The sequence below is a fragment of the Acanthochromis polyacanthus genome, chromosome 16 (assembly GCF_021347895.1).
Source record: "Acanthochromis polyacanthus isolate Apoly-LR-REF ecotype Palm Island chromosome 16, KAUST_Apoly_ChrSc, whole genome shotgun sequence".
Classification (NCBI taxonomy): domain Eukaryota; kingdom Metazoa; phylum Chordata; class Actinopteri; family Pomacentridae; genus Acanthochromis; species Acanthochromis polyacanthus.
Window position 1 is genome coordinate 26,589,210 of NC_067128.1, and position 16,984 is coordinate 26,606,193.

At 38.1% G+C, this 16,984-nt stretch overlaps 2 protein-coding genes across 3 annotated transcripts in view; one reads left to right on the forward strand and one right to left on the reverse strand.

Annotated features, from left to right (window-relative positions):
- Window positions 1-255: 255 nt before the first annotated feature.
- ptchd4 (patched domain containing 4) overlaps window positions 256-16,984 on the reverse strand; it is a 189,900-nt gene continuing 173,171 nt past the window's right edge. The window contains exon 3 of the mRNA XM_051960662.1: window positions 256-713. Within this exon, the coding sequence (XP_051816622.1) occupies window positions 694-713 (20 nt within the window). The 3' untranslated portion in view covers window positions 256-693. The remainder of the gene's footprint in view (window positions 714-16,984) is intronic.
- Window positions 6,002-16,984, forward strand: part of opn5 (opsin 5) — a 102,568-nt gene continuing 91,585 nt past the window's right edge. Inside the window, exon 1 of one of the 2 annotated variants that reach the window (XM_051960673.1) lies at window positions 6,002-6,338. The gene's annotated coding sequence lies outside the window, so the exon portion shown is untranslated. The remainder of the gene's footprint in view (window positions 6,339-16,984) is intronic. The other variant, XM_051960672.1, reaches the window with a different exon arrangement.

Below are 16,984 nucleotides of genomic sequence, written 5' to 3' on the forward strand. Positions count from 1 at the left end.
ATGTTCCAGCAACCGCTATAAAGAAACCTTGGAGATCTTTTCCTCACCATTGGTGTCTTTTCCTTCCAGCCTTGATCTGGATTGTTAGGAACATCTAGTCTGATGGACTGAGAGCTCCAGAGAACATGAACATCCAGCTGTGGTTGTCTGAAGAGTCTTCTGTCCTTCATCACTGTGAGGAAGAGCAACACAGATGTCCTTCCCCATTCTTACAGTAATAACAATAATACTGCAGATTCAGCTTCTCTCTTCGTAATACAACTTTTATTGCGACTGTTCAGTATTTATGCTTCACTACAAGCAACACATTATTTATTTCAACCATTTATTACGTGTGTTTACACATCTGTACAGTTCACAAGTGCTAAATAATGTAGTTTTTAAATGCGCAATAAAGGTAATGATGAAGCTCCTGCCTCGAAAGTGTTGATGTTTTAATGCTGCTTATCTGCTATAAATATCAGGGATTTTTTCATGTTGCATTTCTGTTACAGCAGCAGAGATGACGTTAAAGGTGATAAATGAAACCTGTGAATACTAAGACCAGAGAATAATAAACAGCTGTAAGAGTTAGTCTGTCCTTCTGTAAGTGAAAGCTAAACAGGAAATGATTCACTGAGGACGTCGTCCATTCAGTCTCCCTCTTCGCATCCAGATGAGGTTTTCCTTCTGTTGGCTTCACTCAAAAGATCCTCACAGTGAATACGAGACACCTGAGATGAAGAGAGACGTCACAGCAGCAGCATCAACAGCAGAGGTACATTTTAAAGTGACCCTGGACAGATTTCCTGTTTCATACAGTTGTCCTATCACTGAACGACAGAAAGACCTGTAGTCACTTTAGCTTTATGGGAAAGGATTTTAATCATCAGCTTATCTGTGCTGCAATTTCAATGTAATAACTGTAGTGTTCATCATTACTTTGGTCATATTCTGGGAGGTTATTTTTCCAATCTACAAGGCAGGAATAAGTACTACAACATGCGAATCAATCATTAAACAGCATCGACTATTAGGGCTCTTTGGTGGTTTGCACCGTCACCTCACAGTAAGAAGATCCCCGTTTCATGTCCTGGCCAGGATCTTTCTGCATGGAGTTTGCATGTTCTCCCTGTGCATGCATGTAGTGGCTTCCACACTGACGTTCAAAAAGGACAAGAGTCTGGACTTCTGTTTCGCTAACCGCTTTAGTGAATCCAAAGCGAACAGCAGCTTTAGCTCACAGCACAGTCTAACTTACTGCTAGCATAAACTAAACATTTTTCTGTGCCTGTATGCACTGTTGACTCCCAACATTCCTTGCTTGAACCCGAGCATCATGAGTAATCTAGTCCCAAAGTTCAACTGACTGAGCATTTATATGAATACTCAAATAAAAGTGCATTCCTATTTAAGTTTATAATTTCTCTCACTGTGTTATATTAATTGTCAACTCAGTAAATAAACATAACTTTATCAAATAAAGTCATAACAATGCATGGGTTTTCTCTCATCACATCACACCTATCTTAACTTCCCTCTGCTGGCTCCCTGTTCATTTTAGAACTGATTTTAAGATTTTATTGATCACTTTTAAAGCTCGCCAGGATCTCGCACCAAGCTACATTTGTGATCTGTTGACCCTGTATGAGCCTGCTCACAGCCTCAGATCCTCAGTTTGTTCTATAAATTCTTCTGGTTGTTCCAAATTGACTGAGCTTTCTCCATCAGGGCCCCTCGACTTTGGAGCGACCTCTCTGAGGAGATAAGGTTTGCAGAGTCAGTAACTTCTTTTAAATCACTACTTAAAACCCACCGTTATAGATTGCTTTTATGTGAAGTTTACTTTTAGCTGTAATAGGTTTTAGTGTTTTATTTTGTATCATGTCCTGTTTACTTTAGATGTTCTCTCTTATTTTGTTTTAATTTTAGCTGCCTGGACCCTTGGGTGATGTCATCTCTAATTCTTTAATTCTCTGATTTATTTATTTTCATTATTTATTTTTTATTTGTAACTTCTAACCTTTTATATGATTCTTTAGTTTTAAAGCTGCCTAGTTCCTTTGCTTGACATGCATGCTAATCTAGTTAATTATTAATTTAACTTATTATCATTTTTACTATTTATTTTAATTGACTGTGCTGCCTTGTCTCCTTATGTCTTGCTTGAATGTCTGTGTTGCATGTTTTAACTGGGAAAGCACCTTCTGAACACTGTTATTTAAGGTGCTATATAAATAAAATTGCTGTTATTATTATTATTATTATTATTATTATTATTGTAAGTCAGCTGGGTGTTTAGATAATGGATGGATGGATGGATGGATGGATGGATGGATGGATGGATGGATGGATGGATGGATGGAACTTCTGGAATCAAGAACATAGTCTGCCTTGATGCTGCTTAACAATTATTTGCTTCCTTACTATTTCTCCTTGTTCCGTGTAAAGTTCTGAATAATACCCAACATGCAAAAAAAAATGGTCTGCTTTAAATTTCAGAACACATCGAGATCATTTTAGAGGGTTTTTGAATGTAAAGAATAAATTCAGCTCTTTTTATGGCTCCCTTTTTTTATACTGTGGTGAACCAAAGGCATGCAGGTGTGCAGGACAAGAAAATTTAACACCTTTCAGGAGAACAGAGCATTGCTTCAGTGAGGTGTAAGGCAAACAACACTTCGTATCCATCTAGGGAGGCATCTGAACATCAGAAATATATTTTACATGACACCAAGCACAAACATGCGGTTTGCATGTTACTGAACCACCCTGAACCAGTCCCGATCTCAGCGTCACAGAGACAGTCTGCCATTCAAGAGAACGAACTCGAGATACGGCAACAGAACCCAACAATCTCGAAACAGTTGTAATTGTGATTCAGATATTGCCAAATCTGAACTGGTGCTCACAAGTTGAGCCAAAATATTTTGCCTGTCATTTTCCACATATGGCAATCAGATTTAAAACACAAAGGACTTAGTGTGTGGTTACAGGCTAAAATTGTTGTTCCCTAAATTGACATGTCAATTTTCTCAGACCCTGCAGAACACCGTGTGTTTAAGGAGAGTGGAGGGATTTTCCTGATAAACTCATTCAATCATTTTTATCCATTTGGACTTGTTGAGCCTTTGCAGAGAAGCCTCAGAAGGCTGCAGCTCCCCCACACACAGTCAGATTAGTGGTCAAGTCAAAAACACAGAGGAGACAGGAAATAATATGGCTGCTTTCCAAAATAAAAATGAACGAAATTGTGTAATCAGAGAGATTTTTCAGACAGCCTCACCTCCTGCTTACCTGTGAGTCTGAAACTTTTCTTCAAAAGAGACTCTTTCAAAGAACCGCTTCACGTCAAACATCAAATGCTTGTCAGGAAACTTTCAAGCGTAAATATAAATATCTGAAATATGAGGAGATGTCAAAACATCACTCGTCTGACTAGCCTAAAGATTATTTGTTTAGATAGATTTTTTTATTGCACATGCACAGAAAAAGACAAATATATTCTACCAAAGCACTTACAGCAGATGTACATGAAATGGAACCCCAGGGAAGCAAAAGTGCTTATAATTAGGGGACCCAAGCAACAAAAACATCATCACCCACAATTCTCTCAATAACCCCCACCCCCAAGCCCCCACCCCCTCAACATACACCACACAAGCATACACGCAATCACACATACACCCATATACAGACAACATCATTTCCAACAATACATGATTTTGTCAGAGATGATACATAGGAGGACAGCAGTTTTTTTCTCACATTTTTTTGAAGGCAGAAAAGGACTGTGATAATTTAATGAACCCTCTAGCTCATTCCGGATCTGCGGACCCCTGCAGACAACACTCAGGCTGGTACATATAAGTTTACGCTTCTTCCCCAAGATTGGGATGAGCTCTCATAAGCGTTTGTTGAGTTGGTTGACAACCTGATACATAATACAGGCATTGTGATAGATGTTAAAATCAGGAAGCCTCAGGAGATCAAGAGAGGGGAAAATAGGGCCAGAAGGAGCTGCGTAAGCAGACCATGTGAAAGCACAAATGATCTTCTTTTGTAAAGAGTGTAGTTTGATGAGATGAGTTGGAAAAGTGTTACACCATATTATATTACAATAGTTGATATGTGGTTCAATGATGGATCTATACAGAGTAAGAAGAGCAGAGAGTGAGAGATACTGTCTTAGTTTAAAGAATAAAACCAGTATATTTTGATAGTTTGTTGATTAACACATCAATATGATACTTGAAATTAATGAATTCATCCAAGGAGATATTAAGAAATTTTGTAGAATTTACTCTGTTAATGTTTTGTCCATTTATACAGAGAGAGATATTACTTTTGTTTCTAACAGAATGAAATACCATGTGGTTTGTTTTCTTTATGTTGAGTGATAGTTTTTTACATTTAAACCAAGAATCAACTCTCTCCAACTCCATATTAGCCAAAGCCTGTAGCATAATTGGACTCTTAAGAGACATGAGCAAGTTTGTATTTTTCAATCTTTAAGCTGCAGTTGATGTGTAACTTATTACTTCCCCCCCATAATTTTAAATGTTATTGTCTGTAAAACAACTCCAAATCATCCAAAAGATATTGCAGTTAATTATTTTACAGTGTACAAATCCAGAAAAATATCATTTTTCCAGATGCTTGCTGTTGTTGTTGTTTTTTACAATTTTCTTTATTTTTTCAATAAAACGTCTGACCTTTATAGTATTCTACCATTTAAACTTATTTTTCTTGTCATTTTTTGTGTCTTTTTAACCGGGTAGTTTTTTTTTTTTTTTACAGTGTTTGACTGAAGAACACCATGCCTTTAACAGCTGATGAAGCAGCAAGTTCACAACCATCCATTCTCTATACAACGCTTTATCCTCACTAGGGTCACGGGGTGCTGGAATCTATCCCAGCTGACTCAGGCGAAGGCAGGGGTCGCCCTGGACAGGTCACCAGTCTATCACAGGGCTACATATACAGACAAACAATCACACTCACATTCACACCTCTGGGCAATTTAGAGTCATCAATTAACCTCAGCATATTTTTGGACTGTGGGAGGAAGCCGGAGTACCCGGAGAAAACCCACGCATGCACAGAGAGAACATGCAAACTCCATGCAGAAAGATCCCAGGCCCACCCCAGGATTTGAACCGGGGATCTTCTTGCTGCAAGGCAAAAGTGCTAACCACTTATGGACCCATTTTTCCATCTTTGACAGATAAAAGCAACAACAACAACAACAATAATAATAGGAATAATAAAATTAGGTCACTTAATATCTTCATTATTTTGTTTATTTTACAGGTCTTAAGTGCTAAAATATAGTTTTTTAAAATGCTACCTTTTATGTATTTTTGCTGACAAATTTATTTATTTATTTATGTATTACAGTGTATGCTTGTCTGCCACTATGCCTTCACATTAACAGCTCCACCAAGCAGCAACGTTACATCCCATCTCTGGAAAAAACAGTCCCCCCCCCCCCCCCCACCCCACCCCACACACAGAGAAACAAACAAAAACAAAAAACAAAAAGCAAAAGACTTCAACAGAAGTTTGTGGACCTTTTAAATGAGCAATAATAATAAGTTAAGTCAGTTTATGTGTAAATTAGTACATAATAGTTTCTGTGATTTTGCATGTTATTGTGTGTAATTTCAGAAAACGAGGGAAATCTGTAAAACAACAAATTATCCCATCAGTATATAAATCTGCAAACAGTATCACTATATTCCAAGTGCTAGTTTTTTTCTGTGACCTTGCATATTGTTGTGTGTAATTTCACAAAACAGGAAAAATCTGTAAATCACCAAATTATCCGAAATAATAATTATTTTTTACAGTGTAAAAATCTGCACCTATATCACCATATTTAAGAAATGTGCCGTTCTCTTTATTTATTTAAAAAAAATACAGCTTTGGATTGTTTGACGATTCTGTGTTTACGTTTTAATTTATTATTTTATAGTGTATGACTGAACTCAATGCCACCATGCAGGGGAGGGGAGGGGAGGGGAGGCGGAGGCTTGTGGAGCCTCATCTCATGAAGCTCGAATCTTCTTCAGTGCTCAGACAGAACCAACCAGAAGAGATCCGAGTCCAGTTTGAGGCGCTGGAGGTTTAGGTCCTTCCCAGAAGCGGTTCGTGCGTAAAACTGGTTTGTGAATGTGACTGAGCGACTGCTGCTGTTTGGAGCTCACCGCGGCTGTGAGCCTCTGAGGACAACTTCAGCTGGAACCTTTGCTTCTTCTGCAGCAGCAACTCCGCGTTTTCCTGCGCGATAACCGTGGATCTGCGTGTCGGTGGGAATTAAACTCGCATCGGAATGACTGATGACCGATGATCACAAAGTGAGTCATGCACTTTAAGGTTGTTTTCTCCGCTTTACGCGCAATTTCATACCTCGTGTTCCAGGCGCTTGATCCAGATTGTTTGTTGTTTCCTCTCCATTTGTTTGTTTCGTTCACGACAGGAAACATTCAGTCACAGGATAAAGTGGTTACATGTAGTCCTGCTGCTAATAAGAAAACCACAACTGCGCACTTTAACAATGTAGCGAGGATAAAATCTTCATGATTTCAACATGTTTTTAATAATTTGCTAAAATTTTTGACATCACTTCCATACAATATATATGGATAGACAAATATAATACTAATCAAAACAAATCAAATCAGTTAATGTATACATTAGTTTTTTTTCTGATTTTGCATATTATTGTGTGTAATTTCACAAAACGGGGAAAATCTGTATATATATATCCTACAATTTGATATTTAAAGTCAGCTTTAAGTCCTAGTTAAACATCCTGCAAACACAAAACCCCTGCAACTTTCTCCTTTGCAGAATGAAAAGAGGAGACCTTCACAGATAGCAAACTATGGGTGAATCAATGTTGAATCTATGTTGAGACCTAACGTCAAAATTATACAGAAAGCGCAAGGTTGATAAAATGTTGAGTCAACGTTTGCTTTTCAACCATAAATCACACTTTACCCAGATAGCAAAAGATGTTAAATCAATGTTGAATTAGGGTTAAGAAGGTTGAATTGTGGTTACGGTTGAAGACTGATGGTTGGATCATCGTTGATTCAACAACATTTTGTCAACATTGAAGTTTGTGTTTAAAAGATACCATTGAATCTACATTGTATTTTGGTTTAATTAAAATGTTTGACAGGTCAATGTTTAATTAATATTGAATCTATGTTTGCAAACATGTAATCTATGTAAGCAAACGTTGACTCAACATTTTATTAACCTTGCACTTTCTGTATAATTTCGACGTTAGGTCTCAACATAGATTCAACATTGATTCACCCATAGTTTGCTATCTGGGTTCACAGTTGCACGGCAGATAAAAATCCATTATGTCTCTGCTGCAACTGTGTTTAACTGCCGGGTTTATATGTGGCTCTAATAAAATTGGAAAATGTATGAAGGTCTTAGAAAAATGTCTCCAGAAAATCAGATTTAATCACATCCTCCCTAAGTCTCAAACCTTTCAAGTGAACCTGCGCAAACAATCCTGTTAGTTTAATCTGCTGCATTAGAGACACACCTGATGAAAAAAGTGTTTAAGGCTTTTAAAGTGTTGGATTTGATGCACGCATGATGTGCAGAAAGGTGGAAGGAGTCGTCGGATAGTGTGCACAATGGAGAAATGCTGCATTGCAAGTTAAATCAAAAGCTTAATGAAGTGAAAGTGCTGTCAAAAATGCAATTTCCACAAGAGTTGTAAACATTTATGCACAATACAACATCCAGACAGCAACTACTTACTAATAACCTGGTTTTAGACTGTGGTGTTTTCATCAGTTGCAGAAAAAGATGCTGAATTATCCTTCAAAACTTTGACCCCAGCCCCTGCCATCCCACCCCCTACTCTAGCGAATAGAACACGTATTAGGAGGGATAAAGGTATTTATCGCAGAACATTCGGTCGTTACAGACAGAAATAAACCAACACGATGATGAGGCTACTTTTTCCTTTCTCCAGAAAAGAACATTTGTAGAAGGAATGATGTGAAAATACTCACAAGAGAGTTTGCATTGAAAATCTCTTATATTTCGAAGCAGATCAGTTGTTTTCCATGCAAAATCAATAGAAAATCTAAATAAAACTGTTGGTTTACTGTATCAGAGTGAGAAGTGTGCAGTTGCAGCAAGTGAAATGCGGTAGACTGGAAGTATTAAGTAGCCCAAAACAGAAATTCTCACGTCAAGTACATTTTTACTGAAGTCCAGCACTTGTGTAAACATTCTTAGTCTGTTTCCCCCGCTGTGGGGTGACTCTGTCCTGACCTGTCTCCCCAACTTCCCTCCATATAAGATGATTGTGTGTGTAAATCCAGACCTCTGTTGTGGCTTACGATAGCAGGTCTGAATGCTCGACTTTTGCATCAGAAGATGAGAGGAGGTGTTATTGGTCTCGTGCAAATACGTGTGTGAGTTTCAGTCTCATTTACAGTATGTGTGATGAGCAAAGAGAGGCTGAGGGATTCATTTGTAGTGTAAAATGTTTGTATTAGCGTCAGTGAAAAGCGGTTTTGCTTTCGGCAAATCGGATCTTAATCACTCGCCTTTTCTTTCCCCAGTGAGTCTGAAAGTTATATTCCTTCAAATCAAACATTAAAAGTCAAGCAAGAATCATACAAATATATTAAATATCAGGAGGGTTTTAGGGGTCACTTGTTAAAGATAAAAATCGCTATCCACAAATCCATACAGAGGCAGAAAAGCAACTTTTGTAACCGTTCTTGAGCAGATACGGCACAAGAACTGGAAGCTTATACTATTCCAGGCTTGAATTTTACAATAAAATGACACAAAACTACACGAAAAACCTTCAGATAGACAGTTTGTTAATAATTTCCTTCTCGTGATTATCTGATGCAGGCGCCACAAATATCTGAAGTTACTTATTGATTCATCCATCATCAATAACAGCATCATCGTATATTTCTCATTGCTGAAGTCAGTATATTAAAGTAGCAAGATGACCACAAAATTACCACTAGCCAAGTAGTGCTGTGGTTATTTACTTGTTTGGCTCATTGTCTTAAGTAAGAAGAGATTTTACTTGTGTTAATTATTTTAACTGATCTGAATACTTTGGTTGCTGATTGGCTCAGCTCAAAGGATTTATCTAAAGTGTTAACCGGGTACGTTGATATAGGATTAAATCAAATATCAAACGCTTCATTTCCTCCCTTCTGGTGGATCTTTATACACCACTTTGTGCCTTTTTCTGCGTCACTTTAGGGTGGAAATGTGTTTATTTAAAGTGGAGCACAAAATTCAGATGCAGATGACAAATCATAATATAATGGAATATATATGGATCAAATTACATATTCCACACTAGATGTAGTGTTTGTATGAAGTCAGAATTCATATGTTGATAGTAAAAATAGAAGATCTATATATCTAAATCTGTTTGTGCCTCTTTATTGGGAGGAAATTTATGCCTGTGATCATGAATTTGTTTTCTCAAGCTCTGATCTCTGTAATTTGTATTTTTATTACATTTGTCATTTTTACGTTTTATTCAAGTTCAATAACACAAGAGCAGAGCTCACATGCAATAAAACCAATTTCTTCGTTTCGATCACAAAGTTAAAATCTACAAAGAATTTTTGGATTACAATATTTAATTACTTAGTTTTAAAAAATTAACATATATATTGACAGCACATTACACTTCCCCCAAAAACTGAAAAGATAGTGCTACAGACTCTGAATATTGAGCTTTTTACCTTGCTAAATGTGTCCATGTGGCGTTTTGTTTTATATGCTGGAAGACATCACAAGCGGAATAAGTAGTTATCGCCATAGCTTAGAATTTCCACCTCAAAATGGCAGTGTATCAATGACAGTCTCATGGAAATGGATTCAGACATGGGGTTTTATTTGCAACAAAAATAAACAAGGAAGGCCGAGTGGAGCTATCTGGACCACGATCCTCAGGATTGCTTTTGGATTGTAATTTGCGGCTGAATTGCGCCAATATTACATCTGTGTGGAACAGAATAGTTTTCCAGTGTTTGAGTGGAGTCTTAGGTGAGCTGAAGTGCAGTGAATTGGGAGCAGTGATTGGAGAGAGTGGTGGGAACTTCATAGATCTGCACGTTCTAAAAGAGGTGCAACACTGAAGAGTTATAATTAAGCACTTCTAATACAAGAATAGATCGTTGCTTGAGTACACCCTTAAGAAGTGGGATTTAAAGCATACATTATGTCAAATTAGCAGATAAAAGAACCCCACACAATTAGTGATGTCACAACAACTGGTATTTTGGTACCAAGTCAATGCCAAAATTCTACAAATGTGACAGAACTTGTTTTCATATGATACTGAAAGAATCAAAGATGCTGTGTACTCACTCAAACACTGAACAAGGACAAGAAAAATGTGAATTATGGTTGCAAATGCACATGCAGCAACAGGTTTACTACAACTTAGAGGATAAAAAATAACTGAGTTGTGTGTGAGTTAATGATCAACGACAAGTTGAAGCTACCCCGTTTCCACAAAATTACTTTTCTATATGAATAAATTACAGTCTCAATTACGTTGTCGTTAGTTTGGAATCAACATAAATATGTATCCTTGTTGTTTATTTTATTGCTTCACTCTTCCCTTTTTTTAACCAATCAATCATACATTAGATAGGCCTGGACCTGTCACATTGGTAACCCAGGAAATTTAAGAGAAGCGTCAAATATGTTGTGAAATTTGAACCCAAACCATGAAATTTCTCCGAAGCCTAACCAAATATTTTTGCCACCGAAACTTAAACATGCTTCGACCATGTAAAATGTATTTTCCTAACCCTAACCACATAGTTTTGGTGTCTAAATCTAACCAGAAAGCCAGCGAAAACCATAAATAAACAACAGAAAACAGAACTTTGTTATGAGACTAATAGGACATGAATCCTGATTTTTTGGGTGATGCCCAGTTTAATCCTTTATCAATTGCAGGTCACAGAGTACATGTATTTCTAAACCAAATTACTTTCCCCTCATGAGGTAATTGCTAATGTAATTTAGCTGTAAAGGATGATCATTTGGGACTGGGTTGATTGTAGAATTTAATGCCAGAAAGGTCCCAGAGAACATTTCGAGCAAAGGAAGGCCTCAAAGTTACCTCAGCAGCTTAAAGGTCAGATATGTTGATCTGTACACAGAATTCAAGGAGAGTGAGTGTCTTTATATTAGCAGCATGTTGTTCATATGTTCTCTGAAATGTTGCTTTTATTATGTGCAAATTGTGACAGCTGCATCTGCGGCAATGCTCCACTCACAAAGGCAAGTCTCAGCATGTTTAGGCAAACACAGCCATCACTTGTACCTGCTTCTGATGTTTTATGGCAATTGTCAGCTTTATGTGTATTACTGTAATTCAGTTTAGCCCTTGTGTCCACATCCCCTGAGTTACTACTGAGCAGTTACCCTGAGTTGCTACTCAAAACATGAGTAACATTGTTCAGTCTGTCAAAATGTAACATTGTATGAACATTTGTGTGTATGTTGGCAGACTTTCTTTTGAAATAATTTTGTTTAACTTAGAATTTAGGCATCAAGGCTCATAGAAATGTATTGGTATCGGTCATGATAAAAAGTGGTTTGGAAGCTTCCGTACGTGGAAATCTTTTGCATTGAATCTTGTCCAACTGTGGAGGTCAGCTGAGGTAGTTGACTGAAGGAAGACAGCGAAGCTTGAATTTACCCTGATTGTGAGTGAGTTTTAGAAGCAAATATGTGTAGTTCTCCTGTGATCACACAAGGCTGGACCTGAAATGACATTGGTTACACGCAATTAAAAGAAAGATGCATGCTGGTCTTGTGATCCTTCAGTTTAGTCCTGGATTCACAGGATTTCACTGCTCATATTTTACACTTGATCGATAAGCCCTTAATTTTGTCAGGAGGGATGTTGTTATGTAGTGCAGCTCCCTTAACTCATCAATGCAGCATGGCGCCATTAGTGAAGACTGGAATGAAATTCTGATTACTGATGCTGAAGCTGCACCAATCAGTATTTCTATATGAACAATGGTGTAACGTGAAATGTTGCTCAGATGTATGAACCTCTCACCTCTATGGTTCAAATTCAGCCTCATTATACTATTTTTTTAAAGCCTGCAATCTCTGCATCTGCTTTAATCAGTAGAACTTTGATAAATGCACAGTTAGTATGTAGCTAGTGTGGACAATTTTGACAGTTAAAGAACCAGGTATTTCTACAAGCTGCTCCAGGTTTGCTGGCTGTGACTACTTGCAAACATGTTTTCTAGAATTGTTCTCCAAGTGACCAAAGATAATATACTGACAGTCAATAGAAACTTTGAGGTAGAAATGTACGCAGAATTCTACTTGTAGGGGGGTTGTAATTATTCATTGTGGATTTACACACGTGGACAAAATTGTTGGTACCCCTCAGTTAAAGAAGGAAAAACCCACAATTCTCACTGAAATCACTTGAAACTCACAAAAGTAACAATAAATAAAAATTTATTGAAAATTAAATAATCAAAATCAGCCATCACTTTTGAATTGTTGATTAACATAATTATTTAAAAAAACAAACTAATGAAATAGGGCTGGACAAAAATGATGGTACCCATAACTTAATATTTTGTTGCACAACCTTTTGAGGCAATCACTGCAATTAAACGATTTCTGTATTTGTCAATGAGCGTTCTGCAGCTGTCAACAGGTATTTTGGCCCACTCCTCATGAGCAAACAGCTCCAGTTGTCTCAGGTTTGATGGGTGTCTTCTCCAAATGGCATGTTTCAGCTCCTTCCACATATGTTCAATGGGATTCAGATCTGGGCTCATAGAAGGCCACTTCAGAATAGTCCAACGCTTTTCTCTCAGCCATTCTTGGGTATTTTTGGCTGTGTGTTTTGGATCGTTGTCCTGTTGGAAGACCCATGACCTGCGACTGAGACCAAGCTTTCTGACACTAGGCAGCACATTTCTCTCCAGAATGCCTTGATAGTCTTCAGATTTCATCGTACCTTGCACACTTTCAAGACACCCTGTGCCAGATGCAGCAAAGCAGCCCCAAAACATTACTGAGCCTCCTCCATGTTTCACCGTAGGGACAGTGTTCTTTTCTTCGTATGCTTGGTTTTTGAGTCTATGAACATAGAGTTGATGTGCCTTACCAAAAAGCTCCAGTTTGGTCTCATCTGTCCAAAGGACATTCTCCCAGAAGCTTTGTGGCTTGTCAACATGCATTTTTGCAAATTCCAGTCTGGCTTTTTTATGAGTTTTTTTCAGCAGTGGTGTCCTCCTTGGTCGTCTCCCATGAAGTCCACTTTGGCTCAAACAACGACGAATGGTGCGATCTGACACTGATGTACCTTGGCCTTGGAGTTCACCTTTAATTTCTTTGGAGGTTGCTCTGGGCTCTTTGGATACAATTCCAACGATCCGTCTCTTCAATTTGTCGTCAATTTTCCTCTTGCGGCCACGTCCAGGGAGGTTGGCTACTGTCCCGTGGGTCTTGAACTTCTGAATAATATGAGCCACTGTTGTCACAGGAACTTCAAGCTGTTTAGAGATGGTCTTATAGCCTTTACCTTTAAGATGTTTGTCTATATTTTTTTTCGGATGTCCTGGGACAATTCTCTCCTTCGCTTTCTGTTGTCCATGTTCAGTGTGGTACACACCTTTTCACCAAACAGCAGGGTGACTACTTGTCTCCCTTTAAATAGGCAGACTGACTGATTATGAGTTTGGAAACACCTGTGATGTCAATTAAATGACACACCTGAGTTAATCATGTCACTCTGGTCAAATAGTTTTCAATCTTTTATAGAGGTACCATCATTTTTGTCCGGGCCTGTTTCATTAGTTTGTTTTTTAAATAATTATGTTAATCAACAATTCAAAAGTAATGGCTGTTTTTGATTATTTAATTTTCAATAAATTTTTTATTTATTGTTACTTTTGTGAGTTTCAAGTGATTTCAGTGAGAATTGTGGGTTTTTCCTTCTTTAACTGAGGGGTACCAACAATTTTGTCCATGTGTGTAGGTGTGAATGTGTGTGTGACTGTTTGTCTGTATATGTAGCCCTGTGACAGACTGGCGACCTGTCCAGGGTGTCCCCTGCCTTCGCCCGAGTCAGCTGAGATAGGCTCCAGCACCCCCCGCGACTGTAGTGAGGATAAGGCGGTGTATAGAGAATGGATGTATGAAATTTGTATGTTACTGTTCTTATTTTAGAAGAGAATGAAGCTATTGTAGACATATGCTTCCAAAAGTCAGCTCTCCCGGAAGATCTCCTGCTTTTTTCAACAAGACCACATTGTGCTAGGTATTGACTTTTAGTGAGTTGTGCAGGCCCTTTGCACTATTAAATATTCTGGAAGACCACTGGAAGTTTGTATTTGACTCAGTAAATGACAGCTGTCAAACTCTTACTAGTTTTTCTCTTTAATTTGACACACGTATACAGAAACAAAATCTATATAATAAAATGATTCATCACTTCATGTCATCTAAACAATGCCCATGTGACTAGGAAAGAAAATTGAAAAAGTGAGTAGGTGAACAACACAGCAGAAAAAGTGAGTAGGTGAACAAAAAGACAGCAGTATTGTATAAAATGAAGACAACCCCATGGAAAGCATTATAAAGAGCACTAGAAAGTGTCGTTGTTTCTCTCTCTGGTGTCCATGATGTGCAGGTGAAGGAGAAAATGTCCGTGACACTGACTTTCTTTAAAAGTATTTTATTAAAAGAAAGAGCAGCATCAGTGCAGACAGAAACTGCCTGGAAGGAGTTGGCCAATTGAATCCTCCTTGCTGGACAATAGCCAGCGATCACTTTTATAGGTTTTCAACATATAGGAGGGGTTAAAACAAATGGTTCTTTGTTGCCTACCATATGGGGAAAGCAGAGAGCATCCCCAAACAACTCCCCCTTGTCTACAACAACTGAAGAATCCCTAAATCAGTGTTTTAGACAGAAGAACCCTCATAAAAACACCTCCAACAGGGCTCTGTAAACAGGAGAACACTTTCCCATGGCATGGGTTGAATATAATGCAGGTTCCATCTGTGGTCAGAGACACCAGAGCAGACACTGCATCTCCTTTCAAATACTAAAACAAACAAAACAGATTCCAGTCTACTAACTTATTAGGTAATACATGTAACAGATCAGATACCACAAAAGGTCAAAGAACTGTCTCAGCTGGGAGAGTTAAACTAAAGAAATTGCTTCTAAGGGGAACTGCAAGTCCAAGACTGAATGAGGAGTTGCAAAATGTACCATATATGTAAATATGTATATTTGTGATGGGACGACTTGCAAACTTTTTCCTCTTTAGAGGCGACAAACTTCAAGCCCTATCAAATATATATTTTTATCTTAAAACTAGAATTTTTCAATGTGATTATTTTTCTTGAGAACTTTGAATATCTGATTATTAGTGGTAAAAATACTGATGCCTGTCCAGAATTCATCTAAATGAGTACACACACACACACCTGTTCGACTTAATGTGGTAGAGCAGGTTGTCTTCTGCCAAAATATCTAGCGAAATGTCCTTGGAAAGACACTAAAACCCAAGCTGCTCCCAATGGCAGGTGAGCACTTTGCATGGCAGTTCTGCCACTGGTGTGTGTTGTGGCATTTTAAGATTGAACAAATGATAAAATTGAACAAATAGGACAAGCCATGTACAACTACAGCCTATTGCACACTACATTTTGCATCACATTATTATCTTTAAATTGCTGCACAGTGGCTTGGTGGTTAGCACTTTTGCCTTGAAGCTAGAAAATCCCCAGTCCATGTTCCTGCCTTCTGTATGGAGTTTGCACATTCTCCCTGTGCATGCGTGGGTTTTTTCTGGGTTCTTCGGCTGGCTCTGAGAGTTCAAAAACATGCTGAGGTTAAGAGGTAATCCTAAATTCAACCCTCACATTCAATGCTAAACAGCATCAGTAACGCCAAAATAAGTTTAAAATTCACTGATGATTTTCAGAAACGAAATTTAATACACATCTTCAAAGTGCAAAGAAAATGAGCCACCCAGATAGCTTAACTGGTTGAGCAAGTGACCCACTACTGCATGTACACTACAACTCCAGCTCTGATGAAAACTAAAAGTATTGCTCTTGTACTACTCATTACAACTATGTTCAAATGCGCTTTCCTTAGCACATTTACCTCATTATGATATACTATGACAGCATGCAGACATACACTATCATGTGCATGCAGAATCTCTGAGAAAACTTTGCTTCAAAATATGATTTGTTCAAAGTATGTTAACACACCACTGCCAACAAGGGTTTTAGTTTAAAAATCATCATGGCTGTGTCTCTGTTTCTTCCACAGTTGTGTCATGCTGCCTTATATTACAGTCTTTTGGGTCCCGCAGCATCATATATCTTGCTTCAACTTTGAAGGGATAATCTGACATTTTGGGAATGTGAGTGTGAATGTTTGTCTCTATATGTAGCCCGGCAATAGACTGGCGACCTGGCCAGGGTGTCCCCTGCCTTCAAACTAAGTCAGTGTTGAGGTATTTTAGGATTGAACCAATGATAAAATTAGACGAATGCGATGAATAAATCAAATTTAAGAGCTAACAAAGATGAGATCAGAAGACCTAACATGTCAACTGAAGTTATGAGTACACTGAATAATCCTGTGGAAAGCAGCAACCCAACTGAAGCCTATGAAGCCAAAATACGGCATGAGACAGGAAGTTTATGCCCTCTCTACATCTGCTCTTGTGAGTTGAAACCAAGGGGACGCCGAGCCTAGCAGAAATAGTGCCAGCCTAGCAGAAATAAAAAAGAGGAGGTGGTCAAACTTTTGACACAATTACTTCATGTGAATCCAGATTGGGTCTTAAGACGATGGGTTGTGGCTTCAAGAACAGAAGAGGAATGTTTAAGAGAAGGTATATAAGACGATGTAACACTTCATGTAGCCAGTTAAAAAAAAAGATTTTGCTCAT